We start from the raw sequence: 18,571 nt of genomic DNA on the forward strand, positions 1-18,571 counted from the left end.
CGTGGACCTCGTGTGTCGGTCCTTATCTTTGCGTTTTTTAGACAAAACTGGAGTCGGAGTATCCGACGACATAATATAGTTAAATTTTTTGCCAAAATAGTGCTGGGCGAACTCCGCCCGACGCTTAATGGTGCGTTTGTTGAATGTAGCACAGAAACGACAGACCGAGACGTCGTGGTGTGGGCCTAAGCAAGGAATGCAGAGGGAATGAAAATCTTTATGCGGTATTTGCTTCCCACAAGAAATACAATTATTAACTTTGTCTGACATCGGTCTGAGGCAAGAAAAGATTCCCCAACGGGGTACTTAGCTTTCAAGAAGACTTTGGTTGCAAAATTTTCGTAATTTCAGGAGCTGGCCGACCGGCACTTGCTAACTGCTTCTGCTTCGGGCACCGCGCGACAAGAAAGACTGAAGAAAATGGCGTTGGCTGGTTCTTTTATACCCCTGGCACACTGACGTCAGGGAAGAAGTGACGACAACCGACGCCGGACCTAGACTTTGGAATTCGGCCGACCGAGGACCCGCCTGACGGCAGGAGAACCCATCTGTTATGACTGCAGCTGTATGCATGATGAACATTCCCAATCCCTATGAGCTACACGCTCTAGGGACCTAAACCTCGTCACCACAATAAACAGAACATGCTGGAGGGATAGATTCCTGTCCCAGAAACTTCCCATACTCTGGAACAAACTACCTATCTATATCAAACAAAGCTCCTCATTAGCACTCCAAGAAAAATTTTGATGACTGGATGGGAGATAGGAAATTCACCCCGGGGATCACTTCTGTGGCTCTGCTCGACAGTGGCACAGGAAAATAATTTTCTTGGGTGGCGAAAGCCAGGGTATATTTGGCTAGGCTTATATAGGCCCTAGGGCCAATAGCCTAGTACCTACCTATGAAAAGAGAACAGAACAGAGTATGACTGAAGATGCAGAAAAATAACAAAAGCCTGACAGAATAAAAAAAAGACAATTACAATGAAACATGAAGACCTCAAATAACAGACCTCTCCTTACCTTAACTGAACCATCTGAAGGCTCTATTCATGCCTCCAGTCAACATAAAATGGTGTTCAAGACAGGAAAGTGGACACATTTCCTTTCCAAGTGCTTACAACTACTAGCCATACAAAGATATAAACTACCTCAAAGCAGGGCAGCACCCAGCTATTGAGCCTATAGTATCTCATGAGCTGTAACACACACATATTTGGACAAGGCCCGAATGGCCAGCCCTATGGAAAGGAGTAGGGCCTTGTATGGGAACTCCTGTGAAAGGACTATACCTCATAAGGACAGCTCATAAAGGCCCCACTGCTAGAGAAAAAGAATCCAGAAAGAGTTCCACTGGCCTACTGGTCAACCAAGCGACAGAAGGGTACAAGGCTGGGGAAGTCTGAACCTATTCTCTACAACTACAAGGGAATTACAAGACAGGATGCTCACTCCCCTCAAGTCCCTGCTAATGACAGTAGTGTGAAATGAGGCCAGTCCAATAGGCAGGAACCAGTCTGCTTGCAGATCAGGGAAAGCAAGCCCTCCATGAGTCTCAGTGGTCCTCACTACTTCTCTGAGAAGATGTTTGGGAAGGGATCCCTAATGCCAAGAAGACCAGAGATCATGTCCCAGGCAAGAGCAGAAGGAAGGGGCAAGGATACTTTTTTCTTGGAGGCAGAGCCTGGGCATACTCCCTATATTCTCAACAAGACCCTGAAAAAGAACAACACACCAAACAAAAGATCCTTATTACTCAGCTCCAAGAGTTGGCTCCCCAAGTACCTTGATGGGCCACCCTCCCCCCCCCCCCGCAAATGTAACAAGACTAGGAGATTAAAAAACAACCACAGACCCAAAAATAAGTGTTCTCTCCTCTCCCATGATAAGCAAGAGGTCAGAAATCAGGGAAACTCAGCCAACAACTTGCAAAACCATACAGCCCCTGCCTGGTAACTGTAGTCAATGGGGAAATTCAGCAGCAGGCTAAGCTGTTTTCCAAGGGGGATGAATGCAACCACACTAAGCAAGACAGGCATAAACAAGTGTGTACTAACAATCACAGAGATGGGCTATACTTACAAAAATGAACAATCACAGACATAGTCTGCATTACTATAAACTAATAATCACAGAGATGGACTGCACTATGAAAAACGAACAATCACAGAGATGGGCTGCATTATCATAAACTAACAATCACAGAGATGGGCTGCATTATCATAAACTAACAATCATAGAGATGGGCTGCACTACCAAAAATGAACAATCACAGAGATAGGCTGCATTATCATAAACTAACAATCACAGAGATGGACTGCACTACCAAAAACGAACAATCACTGAGATGGGCTATATTATCATAAACTAACAATCACAGAGATGGGCTGCACTAACAAAAACAAACAATCTCAGAGATGGGCTGCATTATCATAAACTATCAAAGAGATGGGCTGCATTATCATAAACTAACAATCACAGAGATGGGCTGCATTATCATAAACTAACAATCACAGAGATGGGCTGCATTATCATAAACTAACAATCACAGAGATGGGCTGCATTATTATAAACTAACAATCATAGAGATGGGCTGCATTATCATAAACTAACAATCACAGAGATGGGCTGCATTATCATAAACTATCAAAGAGATGGGCTGCATTATCATAAACTAACAATCACAGAAATGGGCTGCATTATCATAAACTAACAATCACAGAGATGGGCTACATTATCATAAACTAACAATCATAGAGATGGGCTGCATTATCATAAACTAACAATCACAGAGATGGGCTGCATTATCATAAACTAACAATCACAGAGATGGACTGCACTACCAAAAACGAACAATCACCGAGATGGGCTATATTATCATAAACTAACAATCACAGAGATGGGCTGCACTAACAAAAACAAACAATCTCAGAGATGGGCTGCATTATCATAAACTATCAAAGAGATGGGCTGCATTATCATAAACTAACAACCACAGAGATGGGCTGCACTACCAAAAATGAACAATCACAGAGATGGGCTGCACTATCATAAACTATCAAAGAGATGGGCTGCACTATCATAAACTAACAACCACAGAGATGGGCTGCACTAACAAAAACAAACAATCTCAGAGATGGGCTGCATTATCATAAACTATCAAAGAGATGGGAGGGATTATCATAAACTAACAATCACAGAGATGGGCTGCACTATCATGAACTAACAACCACAGAGATGGGCTGCACTACCAAAAATGAACAATCACAGAGATGGGCTGCACTACCAAAAACGAACAATCACAGAGATGGGCTGCATTATCATAAACTAACAATCACAGAGATGGGCTGCACTACCAAAAACGAACAATCACAGAGATGGGCTGCATTATCATAAACTAACAATCACAGAGATGGGCTGCACTATCATAAACTAACAACCACAGAGATGGGCTGCACTACCAAAAATGAGCAATCACAGAAATGGGCTGCATTATCATAAACTAACAATCACAGAGATGGGCTGCATTATCATAAACTAACAATCACAGAGATGGGCTGCATTATCATAAACTAACAATCACAGAGATGGGCTGCATTATCATAAACTAACAATCACAGAGATGGGCTGCATTATCATAAACAAACAATCACAGAGATGGGCTGCATTATCATAAACTAACAATCACAGAGATGGGCTGCATTATCATAAACTAACAATCACAGAGATGGGCTGCATTATCATAAACTAACAATCACAGAGATGGGCTGCATTATCATAAACTAACAATCACAGAGATGGGCTGCATTATCATAAACTAACAATCACAGAGATGGGCTGCATTATCATAAACTAACAATCACAGAGATGGGCTGCATTATCATAAACTAACAATCACAGAGATGGGCTGCATTATCATAAACTAACAATCACAGAGATGGGCTGCATTATCATAAACTAACAATCACAGAGATGGGGTGCACTACCAAAAACGAACAATCACAGAGATGGGCTGCATTATCATAAACTAACAATCACAGAAATGGGCTGCATTATCATAAACTAACAATCACAGAGATGGGCTGCACTATCATAAACTAACAATCACAGAGATGGGCTGCATTATCATAAACTAACAATCACAGAGATGGGCTGCATTATCATAAACTAACAATCACAGAGATGGGCTGCATTATCATAAACTAACAATCATAGAGATGGGCTGCGCTATCATGAACTAACAATCACAGAGATGGGCTGCATTATCATAAACTAACAATCACAGAGATGGGCTGCATTATCATAAACTAACAATCACAGAGATGGGCTGCATTATCATAAACTAACAATCACAGAGATGGGCTGCACTATCATAAACTAACAATCACAGAGATGGGCTGCATTATCATAAACTAACAATCACAGAGATGGGCTGCATTATCATAAACTAACAATCACAGAGATGGGCTGCACTACCAAAAATGAACAATCACAGAGATGGGCTGCATTATCATAAACTAACAATCACAGAGATGGGCTGCATTATCATAAACTAACAACCACAGAGATGGGCTGCACTACCAAAAACTCACAATCACAGAGATGGGCTGCATTATCATAAACTAACAATCACAGAGATGGGCTGCATTATCATAAACTAACAATCACAGAGATGGGCTGCATTATCATAAACTAACAATCACAGAGATGGGCTGCATTATCATAAACTAACAATCACAGAGATGGGCTGCATTATCATAAACTAACAATCACAGAGATGGGCTGCACTATCATAAACTAACAATCACAGAGATGGGCTGCATTATCATAAACTAACAATCACAGAGATGGGCTGCACTATCATAAACTAACAATCACAGAGATGGGCTGCATTATCATAAACTAACAATCACAGAGATGGGCTGCATTATCATAAACTAACAATCACAGAGATGGGCTGCATTATCATAAACTAACAATCACAGAGATGGGCTGCATTATCATAAACTAACAATCACAGAGATGGGCTGCATTATCATAAACTAACAATCACAGAGATGGGCTGCATTATCATAAACTAACAATCACAGAGATGGGCTGCATTATCATAAACTAACAATCACAGAGATGGGCTGCATTATCATAAACTAACAATCACAGAGATGGGCTGCATTATCATAAACTAACAATCACAGAGATGGGCTGCATTATCATAAACTAACAATCACAGAGATGGGCTGCATTATCATAAACTAACAATCACAGAGATGGGCTGCATTATCATAAACTAACAATCACAGAGATGGGCTGCATTATCATAAACTAACAATCACAGAGATGGGCTGCATTATCATAAACTAACAATCACAGAGATGGGCTGCATTATCATAAACTAACAATCACAGAGATGGGCTGCATTATCATAAACTAACAATCACAGAGATGGGCTGCATTATCATAAACTAACAATCACAGAGATGGGCTGCACTATCATAAACTAACAATCACAGAGATGGGCTGCATTATCATAAACTAACAATCACAGAGATGGGCTGCATTATCATAAACTAACAATCACAGAGATGGGCTCATTATCATGAACTAACAATCACAGTGACAGGCTGCACTACCAAAAATGAACAATCACAGAGATGGACTGCATTATCATGATAGTCTCTGCCGTAAAGATGATTCTCACTGATCCTACAAAGACAGGCCCTCAAGAATATCTAGTGTGTTTCTCCATCTGGACAAGTAAGGCATATAGCTAAGGCTAATAAGTTCCTTTATATCCAAAAAATACACCTTCCTTCTCTAGTCCCATCTCAGCTTATCCCATTCATCAGCTGTTCAGAGGTCAAGGCCAAGAAGATACTTGGAGAATACCAAGCCTCTCCCATGACCACAGAGAAGTTAGTATTAGGATAATGTCTCACTCTCTTCTTCTGGATGACAATATTAGTTTATCAGACCTCAAGGAGGAAACAGAGTGAAAGTGCCTCTAGGATTCCTGACAACAACAAAGGCTGGCATCACAGAAGGAAAAAAACATGGCTCTTGGACAGGATATTTCTCGGACCCATTCTGGCCAAGATACAGGAACAGTCCTAGTAAATAACTCCTTAATAATGGTGCAGTCTTGCAAGAAGCTTGAGAACTTCCAGCTGCTCCCCCACCCACAACTCTGGGGGTTAGACTGCACCAAAAAATCATGGGAATAAGATTATGCAGTGAGCATGCATGGGAGACAATGGTGGGGAAAATCATGTGCCAGACCAGGTGCTGCATCAAATTGAAATCACTATGGCTGAAGACTTCCACTCATGACTGTAGGTCCCATCCAGAAAAAGAAAGCCCTCAATTTCTTACTCCTTTTTGCAGAGACTGGCCTGGGCTTGTCCCTCAAGCTCCTACCCAACTTGGATGCACCAGTCCAAACAAGTTGAATGAGATACAATCTTATGAGATTTAAATGTCTCTTCAAAAGAAACAAGTTGGGATAACAGCCCAAAGATGAGAAGATCTCTACTGAATAAGTAAGACCTTCCTAATCAAAAAACAAAGCAGAGATTCTGGGTATGGTAGAGGTGAAGTCCTTTTAGGTGGGGCCCTCTTATTTTAGTTGGAAGTGCCTCTCCTGAGACTGAAAGTTGGATCACTTAAGGATTAAACCTGTGTTATGTGGTGACATATCCCTCAAAGAACCTCTTACATTCAAATATGAAAGAATTCTGGGAATGTAGCTGCAAGGCAAGCATCCCGCCCCCTTAAATCTATCTTTGGGGCAGCAGAGTGGAAGGCTCTTTACAGTGTTCGTGCATCTGGCAGGTAACAGGCAAAGTGTCTCTTACGTATAAACATGATAGACTTTTCAGAGAGCCAGTTCTGTGAAGTATGGACAAAATGTGAAAGATAGGCATCTTTCATAGGCACCTGGGAACCAGCACCCTACCTGGATGTCTGAGCAATTTCTAAGAAGACTTGGCTAGACATTTAAGGGATTATTCCTGTCTACCACTGCCTCTTAACAGACAGCAGACCGCTGCTAGCCCACTGTTTTTTTAATTAGTAATTATTTATGTCTGTCTGGTTTTCTATGCCTGCATTCTGTTTTGGGGGATTTCCTTTTAGATTTTTAAGCCAGTGGTCAAGGTTTCTCTTGCTGGGGGGAAGAACAGGTACTCCTTGTATCAGTGCCAACAATGTTTTGTGTTGTAGAAAGCCCTAAACATAGGAGAAGAATATTTTTATTAAAAAGACATCTGGTGCTAACAGAATCAGACCCCTTTGTAAGGATAGGGCACTGTTCATAATGTCAGTCTGTGCTCCACAGCAGGGTTGTTATAGTTGGGGGAGGGGGGAGAGTGCATTCAGGTAGCAGTTTTAGGACCTACTAGAGAAAGCATGACAACATGAACTGGTGTGGATAATGGGTGACCTAAATGCACATAGCAGGACAGACAGAAAGGATATGAGGATTGCATGAGTCCACATGGATGGGGCAACAGGAATAAAGGACAGGCCCTTCTCGACTTCTGTCTGACAAATGGCCCAATAGTGGCTGACACATGGTTCCATAACAGAGCAGGCAAAAGATCACTTACAAGAGTGGTCAACATGCAACTCACGTAGACTTCCTCCTAGTAAGGAAAGGGCACTGGGGTAGAATCAGTGATTCCAAAGATATCCTCAGTGAAACAGTCGTCTCCGAGTATAAACCACTGGTTGCCAAAAATCAGCTGCAAGTAGTGGTCACAGAAAGCTTTAAGGTCAACAGAGACATTGTTGAAGACCTGGAAGTTGACTGCAGAAAAAGCACAAGGGTTCAAAGAATTACTCAGGGCACTAGCACCTCTGGAAGAAGAGGAAACAGGTGGACTGGAAGAAGAATGGCAGTGCCTCAAAAAAACATGTGCAAGGACTGAAAAACAGATATGAATCCAAACCAGGTACATAAGGAAATCTGCTGGTGGAATGCAGAAATGCATCAGATTTTCTAAAGAAAGAAGGAGTGCAGGAAAAAGTGGGAAATAGAAAAGAGAGACCAGACTAGGAAGGATTACTGATTGGCTAACAAACTGGCTAAGAGAGGAGTGGCAATAGCAAAGAACAGGGCATCTGTGGCACCCTAACAGGTTCTGTAAAATGACACTCAAGATGGCACAAAGAAACCCTATCAGGTTGCTAGGCAAATACAGACAATAAATACAGTCAGACACTGATCACAAGGGATGCCAGCAACAACCTGCTCAAAAAAGAAGCTGCACTACCCCAGACACAGTGTAGAATGAAAGAAGTGGAAGAGGAGCCTACTCTAGAAGAAGGAAAGAACAGCACTAAGGAAAAATAAATCTGGGAAAGCAGCAGGCTAAGATGAGGTCACAGCAGATACGATCAAGATGTTGGGCGAGATATGGGAGAAAAGGCTCCTGAGGGAACTCATAGCAAGCAGTACGGAGAGAAAGGTGCATCTCAGATGACTGGAGAATATGCATATTAGTGCCAGTGTACAAGAACAAAGGGGACATACACAACTGTGGGCAGTACAGAGGTGTCAAACTCCTGTCACATAAATGAGTACAGAGTAGCAAAAGGTAAGATAGGAGATGAGCAGTTCAGATTCAGCTCAGGATGCAGCACAACTGATCCAAAGTTTGCAATAAGAAAGATAGTACAGAAGAAGCTAGGAATGACGAAAGAGTCCAACTGGGCATTCCTAGACTTGCAGAAAGTATATGACAAGCTCCCAAGAAAGCTGACTTTAGCAGTTCTGCAGTGGTTTTAACTTCCCGAAACACTGGTAGAATTAATGCAGGCTATGTACAAGGACCCAATGATTCAAGTAGAAACAGTGTTTGGACTCACAGAGAGGCTCCCAGTGGGAGTGGGTGTACACCAGGGTTCAGCTCTCAGCCCACTGCTGTTCATACTGGTGATGGACTACATTAGCAAACAGGTCGAAGAGGACAGTTGTTGTATGCAGACAATGTGGTATTACAGGCAGACTCTGAACAACTTCAGCAAAGGACAGGGGAAGAGAATGCAAAACTGAAGGCATACAGAATGAAAGTGAGTAAAGTTACAACAGTTCTAATGGCAGCAAATGGAAGAAATCAGAATGCGAGAAAAGAGACAGAAGGGAAATAGTGAAACAGATTAAGAGCTTCAAGTATCTGGAAGAGTTGGTTGAGAAGAAGGAAAGTCTGAATGAGGAGGTCAAAGTTAGAATCAGAGGGATTGCAGCCCAGTAGTACAGAGTGTCAGAGGTACTGTATGATAGATAAATGCCAAAGAAGTTGAAAAGTAAGGTATACAAAACAGTGGTGCAACCAGTACTACTGTATAGTACAGAAACCTGGGTAGTAAAGGCAGAGCACTTGAGGAAGCTACAGGTGATGAAGATGAAATGCCTGAGAAGGGGGTTAGGATGTGCACTGTGGGACAGATGAAAAAATGAAGACATCAGAGTAGAAGCCAGAGTAGCTACAACTGCACAGGTGGTTTATGGGCAGAAAATCAGAAGACAATCTGGTGAAGATGATTTGTGACAGGGAAGAAGAAAGCAAGAGGAAATGAGGGCATCCTGCATCCCAACCCCATGTAGAAAATGGGAAAAGGGGGTTATACTGATGATGACCATGTGGTGCTAAGAGGAAGAGAATTTCTGAGTCTCGCCCAATCAAAATAGGCACTGAGGACACTAGTCTTCTGTGGGCCCACTTACTCATAGGATTTTAGGAGGTTCCTAGACTAACAGCAATACAGCCCTTTTTAAGCCTTGCCATTCATGCCCCAATTTTCCCAATCATAAATGCCCAATGACTAGAACAGCTTTGATATATGCCTGTGTCTTAAGGCATCTACAAACTGTCCCTATCCATAACGGACACAGATGACAAGTCATGAGTGAATTTGCAATTTCCTATCCACTGGTCCAAATTGCTTAGAGAATGGGAAATTGGTTCCAGAGAAGGGGTAATCTCTGAGACACATACCTGCCCCTTCAATATGTTTTGTTTATGTCACAGACAAGGTGTAGATCCTAGAGCAGGTGATTCTAGTGCTATGTGTTTTGTGAATGTGTAGCAGATCCAACAGGGCCAGATCAAAGAATGCCTTATAGGTTAGGCATAGATCACTCCTCACTAATCTGTAGGAGACCAAGTACAGGGACAGGGCTTGGAGGTGGGCCAAATAGGGCATGTTAATTAAACCCTGTATTCTTTTAGTGAGGAAACTCTGTGGTCACTCCAGCTGTTGTAAATGCCTGGTCAGGCACATGCCAAAGATTGCAATTAACTCAATTATTGGTCAAATGAGGGCCGAGTATAGTGGGACTATGATCTCCTCAGAAATGGATGCATACCCTTACTTATAACTTGTACCATTGCAGAAAGATTTTCTCTCCACCATGGACAGATGATGATCAAAGTTCAGGTTATTGTCAGCCTGAGTTTTCCAAGTCCCTTACCACTGAATCTAATCTTAAGGAGAGCAGGACAGCGTTGTCAATATTGTCATTTGCAGGGATGGTCTTCTTCCCAAAGGGTATAGTGAAGCACTTTTTTTGCATTGAGTTGTAAGTCAGGGCTTTGGCACCAGTTACTTGTCTGAGTCAGACCCTCCTGGAGGATATCTACATCTTTGAGGGATTCAATGACTGAACCCAGCTTGCAGCTGTCAGCAAGTCTGGTCAGCCAAAGGCCCTCTACATTTGCTTTGACTTCATAGATCCAGTGCGGAGTCCTGTGGGACACCAGTAACAACAGGCCTTTTGGTGGAGGTGGATTCCCCCAAAATAACTTCACGTGTCTTATCCATGAACCATCTGGTTGACATAGGGATTTATGCCCAAATTTGTGAGTTTGTCTACAATACCTGAGTGGCATACCGTTTCAAATGCTTGTGCCAGGTCAACAGAGGCAGTATGCACTGTTTTGACCTTGTTCATGGCTCTAGTGACCCTCTTGAAGAAGCCTACCAAGTTTAGTATGCATGACCTACCCCAGACGAAATTAAATTGGGATGGGTTCAGTGTTTGAAGATTTCCTGTGTCTTTGCTTATCAGATCCATGGTCTTGTGTACAAGACTAGTTGAATTTATGGGTCTGTAATTCCCAGAGTCTGTTGATGGTCCCCTTTGTGTAGAAGGGTAACCACTGCAGACCTCCATTCATGAGTGACAAAGCCTGTCTGGAGGCTGTGGTTAAATTCTGGTGGGCCTAACAGGTCATGCTTCAAGCTATTTAGGAGGGATCATGCCATATTTTCAGGGCCCACTGATGCAGTGTTTTTAGTACTGGAGAGTGCAGTGAAACCTGTTGTTTAGTGATATTACCGATTTTTCCAGGGATCTCAGAAAAGAATCTCTGACAAAAATATGCAAAAGTGGATAAACTGCAAGAAATAAATACAACAAGCTTAATACAGATGAATGCTCTCAAACAGGGTACTCTAACTCTTTGGTAGTGACTGGGAAGGGAGTGCTGGACAAACAGACTAGAAGGGAGTGCTGGACAGACAGAAAGACAAACTAGAAGGGAATGTTGGATAGAAAAATTGATCACCCCTTGCAGTCAGAAAGAGCTGAACATGGTCCAGGCTGCTCTTCCTTTTAAATTAACATCAGTCCAACATCCTGTTTAGAGAGAGTAGCTCAGCTCTGCTCTTGACATGCCCAAAAGTTCTAGAGGTCAGGTCAGAAATGTAGATATGTTCTGCAGCTAATTCCCATGGATAACAACAGAAAGTGCAGTAGTGATCCTTACAATGAACATCTCAGATTACATGTGCTTGCATTCAGTTTTACTTCTGACTCAGTGTGTATCACACGACTTGCTAAGATAGTGTGCTTTACAATGTAGTGAAGTCTGACTTATAATGATCAAGCTTTTTTGATTTGTTAGTATCCAGCTTTCATCAAGGAAGACTTCTAGCTACTAACAGAAGACTATTCGAACATCTGTTTAATTTAGTACTCTGTGCCATAATTAGCTACATGACTAATTCTAGTGGCTGTATCTCAAATGAAGGATCACGTGTTGTTAAGAGACCATATTGGCTCCACAAAGGGGTGCTGTTAGGGAGTAAAACATACCTTGTAAATTTCAGGCTTAGTAATGGTAGACCAGCTTTGTCTAGATCACATCACATCCCAGTTGTGTAAAGAGCTTCTGGGTGTTCTAGGTGTGAAAAACAGTGTACTAGTGTAAAGTAACAGAATGCACCTGGTTCCCAGAAATGACACCAATAGACAACTTTACTGACCTATTCTTACAACTCCCAGTTCTTCCTTCTCCTTGTATCACATTTTCCTATCAGACTATGGGTGCCCTCAATGACTCTAGAGAGTTGTTTCCTAACTGCCTACTAACCTACTCATTCATTCTACCTCTAAATTATGACTAGCTCTTGTATACTATCTTCATCCGTTCTTCAAATAAGGTACGCCAAGCACCAATCCCCCATTTCTACAGCATAGGTAACCTCATGCTGGGTGACCTAAATGTTACCTTTCTAGTCCCCTGTATGTAAGATCTGCTGAGCACCAACCATAGCTTAGCACTTCTTGTTAAACCCAGCAGACCTAGCTCAGAGTCTAATAACCGCTTCCTGCTAGATGTATGGACTTCAAATTACTCAGAATATACAACCATACTGTACATCCACCTAACATAAGTGACAAATGCTCCATAACCTTCAACACATATTCACACTCAAAAACCAACTGCTCACCCTTTTACCCTTACTCAGGACCGCAATACGACATACTCTGTTGTAATTCACATCCCTTTTAATCTGCAATATAAATACTTCCCTCCCATCCTGCATAACAGAAAACAGAGCAGGAACTTGGAATGGCACCTAAACGTGTGCTTTAAGTTTGTGGGGGTGGTGTAATCTTTAAGGAGTTTACTTCACAGACACAAAGTACAGGATTTGATTCTCACCTCTGAAGGAAATTGGCTAGGTTTAAATTGGCCCATAAGGGCAGTTAGCTTAGTATTTACATAAGAAACTATGAACTTCTACAGCTCAAGAAAACTAGGGATGCAGCATAAAAACCTTAAAGAATTCATCATCAAGATCACTTTACAAAACTATTAGAAAACAAAAAGCCATCTTTCGTTGACTTGGGCAGCCTCATCTACTAACAAATCCCACAAGAACTGCTACTGGTCTGACTGCTTGTTGTAGCATTTACCTTAACAGTGCATTAAGCTTCTGGTATGTCATATTAAACTCACTTGCTCTACCTCTGCTTTTCACTTTCCCACCAAACTACCTCACTTCAGCTTCCAGGACAGGTCAATCTGCTCACTTTCCCACTTACAAATTCAAAATGTTCTGTCTGTATTAGTTGTCCTTACGCTATATTTAATTATGTTAAACTTTTTTTAATGTTTGATATGTTTGAAAATGTATGTATCCTTCTTATGACTTATTGTGAACATTTTATCCTGGGCTGTGCCTGCAAATGGTCATTTATGATCAGCATACAACCCCCCCCTTTATAAACAAACATAAACAAACAAAATGTATCTCTCACTTGCGGAATACTTTGTGTTTTGGCTGAAACAGATTATTTGTGGATTAGACTGCTACTCTGTTTAACAAATGAATAAATACAAATTCCATTTGGGTTTTCACAATATTTACCTGCTACTTTAAGTGGTGCTGGTGCCGTGTGACTAATAGGGGACGTAACAGCCACAGGAGGAGTTTTGCCTTTTTTCAATGCTCCTGGCTGTCCAAGGCTTTGTGGCTTCTTCAGTTCTCCTTTCAGTGTGTCATCCAAACTTTCAGAATGCTCCCGCCGCCACTTAGGGCTCTGATCTACCTTCAGACTACCACTGTCATAGTCAATTTTCTTGTGGACCTTGCCTTCAGACTCCCCATACCAGCTAAGTCCACTTTCCACTAGTGAGCGCTTTTCCGCATCTGTTCGTGGCTACCAAAAAAATAAATAAATAAGTAAATTATCACAAATAAAATACCCACAGGAACATGACAAACAGTTACTTACTTGCATCATCTAAACACTGAAACAACCCCATAATGTTCCTGCTCCTCTTCTCACAATTTTATACTTGTTAAATTAATGCAGCATAAAAAGGAATATTTTTTCACAAAAATTAATTTTGCATACTTAAAATATGTTCTAACTTCTGAATTACCAGTCAAAAAACTGACACCCTAAAGAACTATGTGCAAAACACAAAATTCAGTAGAAAAAGCAGACTTGTACCATAAATAATAATTACAGTGGTTAGTGCTCCAGCAAAGACAGACAAACATGTGCACATGCCACTGTGAATAATGCCAAAAGTGGGAGGTAATTTTTAAGGACAGATGAAATTGGATAATACCTTAAGCGCTATAGCGGAGGGGTACTGCTCTAGGCAATGTGATTGCATGTGATCACACTTGTATATAATTTAAAAGGCGGCCAAGATGGTGCAGTGGGGTTAGTACTGTCGCCTCACAGCAAGAGGTTCTCCAATTCGATTCTCAGCTGGGGTACCTTCTGTGCGGAGTTTGCATGCCTGCCCTCCGGTCGTGTGGGTTTCCTCCTAGTGCTCCGGTTTCCTCCCACATTCCAAAGACATGCAGTAAGTGGACTGGACAAACTAAATTTGCCGTAGGTGTGAGTGAGTGGTACGGATGAACTACTGCTCCAGGGCTAGCCACCTGTCACTGTAAACCTTGGCTTGAGATGATTTTCACTGTTGAAGTGGCACCATCACCCCATGTGCAAAATGGGAAAAAGAAATTGAGGATGGATAGATGAAACTGAATAATTGTTTTCAACTGGGCTTTTTGACAAAAATGTTTGCCTCTCATTCTTTTGATTGGTCAGGAACATTTTTAACTGCATTATTGTGCGTGGTGCATACTTTTTAAATACAAGTCTTTCAGGGATATGCAATTAGCTGAACAATACTCACTGCAAAACTGTGATAAATCACAAATCCAGTTGCAGTGGGCTGACTTAAAATAACCTTTTTTAAACAGCTGAATCTACATGTGACCCATTTGATTGTGTGCACACTAAAATGCATTAAGCTAATTGGTGGCTTATAACAACACTCTGGAATAGCAAAAGAAGCCCTCACTTTTTTGTGAACTGCAATTTTTTTTTTAAAGCGGAGCACATTATCCTTGTAAAGACAGATTACAGAACTATTGTAAGTTGTGCACCTCTTACAGGAATGCAAAAACAACCAATAAAAGGCTCACCTTCTGATGATTTTAAAAATAACAAAACTTTGCTACACTCTGGCATAGCAGTTATGTTAAAAGAAAGACCTATGGTCTAGGAAGCAAAAGTGGCATCATACTGCATGACAGCTTCTACGACACCTCCAGGCACTCAACATTTGGCTTCCTCTCCCAGCACCACATAAGTACCTCACAAGTTCTTTCTAGTGGTGGAACAACAGAAAGTTTCTGGACACCTAATTGCAAGAACAGAGGTAATTCAGGAAAATCCATCAAAACATATAATGGAATAGTTAACAAAGGGAAAGTAAAACTTGTTTAACTGTTTCTATGTAATACAGACAGTGATACTTTTAAGAGAGAAAAGACAGGTAAGTTGATTAAATGCTTGGGCCTTGTGATCCTGGCACCTAGGGCCAATACCATATTAAATCTATGAATCTAGGGATCATAGCAGATTTGGCACAAATCTACTGCTTGGTAGTAAAACCAAAAATGAAAAAAAAAAAAACTTTACTGAGGACCACACTACAATGCAGTGGTGGTCATGCATGACCTATGGCTCTCAAGGCCCCTGGCTTAAAAATAAAGACATGGGGGTGTTATGTGAAAAGGTCATCACTATGGCAAATTTATCAGACATCATCTTGCCTCCAGTTAACGGTCAAAGGTTTAGTGTAAAGGGAAGTGATGGGGAGATAGGAGGCAAAATGAGAAGGTAACCGATCTTATGTGAACAACAAGGTGAAATTACTAAAACACAGCTTTGAGCAGTATACAAGTAATACAGGTTCTTTAAACTGTACTGGAAAAATGAATGGAGAAAATGAGAACTGCAGTAAATGTGCAGTGGAGTCTTCATTAAGAAGCAGTTCAAGAAAATAATGGAACGGCAGAGCAACAGTTATACTAAATATCATTATAAACTACAAACCAAAAACAAAAAGTAACGCTGCACAAAGCTACATAACAAAATGAAATGCCCTTCCAAAACCACTTTTGTTTTAAAAATCTGTACTGAAAAAAAATTATTTTAGTTAAAATAAAGTACTTTTGTCCTTCCAACATGGGACTTCATCACAATCTATCTCAGACCTTTACATCACTTCCTTTATAGGGCAAAGTATCAGACCATTAAGAGCAAACCAATAACCAATTACTGGTTGTAAAAAGTGCATTCGTTTTACTAAAATACTAACAAGTGTAATAAACTTACATCACATCTAACCACATAGGCATTCCAATAGCAATTAAGTAAAATAAAACAAAACCTTTACAAATATAAATAAATGGCCAAAATTACCATAAAAATATTCTAATAAATCTTTCATAATAAAATTAATCAAATTCTGACAAGAATGACTAAATCTACTACTAAAGCAACCAGAAACATTGTATATAATTGATAATTTTTATAATGTAAGTAAATAAATAAGTACCATAAATAAGTACCATAATCGATCCTTAAGTACCATAATCGATCCTTAATTTTAATTTACCCAAATAAGAAGTCACAGGGATAAAAGTGCCTTCATCATCTGAATCAGAAATCAAAGGTGAGGATAATTGGGCTCTATAGTCCAACTCCTCCTCGCCATCTGAAAATGATGAGGCCAACTGCCCTTTTCTCTCTCTGAAGAAGTTTCTTGCTTCACCTTTACAAAAGGAACATCAGAGACAGAGAGTTGATCAGGGTTTGGGTGCAGGTTCTGAAGGAACTGGAGAAACTCCTCAGCAAGCTTGAATGAATCCTGTAATGGACGCTGTGGTAGGGGGGATACCTGCCATATGGCAGAGGCTGTGAAACACAGGGCACCAGCTAATCGGACACACAGCTCCTTGGTGAACGACACTGGAATTTGTAGGCTTGCAGGGGAATGGCAGCATTCCTATACTGCCCCTCAAAAATCATTCAACCCACTACTGATAATTTTGCTTCACATCAACAAGTCAAATGGCATCCGAAATACTCAGTCTAAGGATCTAAACCTCCTCTGCAACATCAACAGAACCATTTGGAGGGAGAGATGCATCTCGCAGACTATACTGCTGCTCTGGAACCGACTGCCCCATCTATATAAAACAAAGTTCATCCCTGACCATATTCAAGTGCAACTTACATCTATGGATGGGAAACAGAAAATATACCCCAGGACGCCCGCTGTAGTAGTAATGGACAGAGACAGCTCTTAAATGCTTTATCCTATGCATGGGTCCCCTCAAATCACCTATGATATGATCCTAGTTATTCTCATTAGGGGCAATATATTATTATTGACCATGGCATAGGTAAGGCTATTCTATAATGAAACAGGTTATTTTGAGTACAAAAAGGGAAACTGGCTAAGCTTAAAATGGCCCCCAAGGGCAGCTAGCCTAGTAACGACCTACAAACCTATGAAAGCATCTTCTCTGACTTCTGTAGTTTGAATGCTGTCCTTCTCTGTAATATATGCTGTCCTTCTCTGTAATATATGCTGTCCTTCTCTGTAATATATGCTGTCCTTCTCTGTAATATGTTCATGTTCAGACATCTAGAGCTCAATGGAAGCAATTCCACTTTTTGTTCCAGGAAGATATGCAAGGTACAAGAGGAAGGCATAATGGCCTCCAAATGCGCTACCTCAGAGTCTGTGGTGATAAAGCACAGTTGTGTGCACTTACCATAAATGTAAATGTTCGAGTGCATTCACTGTTGCAGTCATTCATAGAAATTTGTCACTGAACCTGGTGCACTTTATTCATAGATTAGTACTAAGCTAACTGCCCTTGCGAGCCATTTTAAGCTTAGCCAATTATCCCTTGTGAGACTCAAACCCTGCACCTTGTGTTTGTAAGGCAAACATCTTAACTATTAGGCCACCCTCCCAATCATCACCTGTGGGTTATCCCTGCTGCCATAGCCTTCGGCCAGCCCGAATACCAGAGTCAGTGTTTTTCTGCGTCGGCTGCTGTCACTTGTTGACTGATGCCAGGTCATCAGTGCTATAAAGCAAAGCAGCTACGCTATTACATTAGTTTTTCTTGCCCTAACCTGTCAGAAGCCTCAGAAAATATGGTAGTGGTCCTGGTGGCAAAAAGCCACCATAAGAAGCTTATGTCTCCCTAAGGAAAGAGGATATAAGGGGGAAGGAAGGAGGGAAACCAGGACTGCAACAGTGAATACACTCAAACATCTACATTTATTTAATTGTAGACAACTGTACTATGTTCTTTGTGTTTCACTGTTGCAGTCATAACCTGTGGAAGGACTCCCAAAGCTGAGCTGAGGGGTGGTAGGATTATTAAGAGATCTAGGCCTGGGTCAGCAAGCCCTGCAGCACTGCAGAGGCAAACCCTGCCCTAGC

General features: G+C 41.3%; 1 protein-coding gene across 3 annotated transcripts in view; it reads right to left on the reverse strand.

The window, feature by feature from the left end:
- NAV1 (neuron navigator 1) overlaps positions 1–18,571 on the reverse strand; it is a 2,383,470-nt gene that overhangs the window by 851,532 nt on the left and 1,513,367 nt on the right. For all 3 annotated transcript variants that reach the window (XM_044076515.1, XM_044076516.1, XM_044076517.1), the window contains one exon: positions 13,662–13,953. In XM_044076515.1, the coding sequence (XP_043932450.1) occupies positions 13,662–13,953 (292 nt within the window). The remainder of the gene's footprint in view (positions 1–13,661; positions 13,954–18,571) is intronic.

This window comes from Protopterus annectens, chromosome 7.part0, assembly GCF_019279795.1.
Source record: "Protopterus annectens isolate FY-2018-M chromosome 7.part0, PAN1.0, whole genome shotgun sequence".
NCBI lineage: Eukaryota > Metazoa > Chordata > Ceratodontiformes > Protopteridae > Protopterus > Protopterus annectens.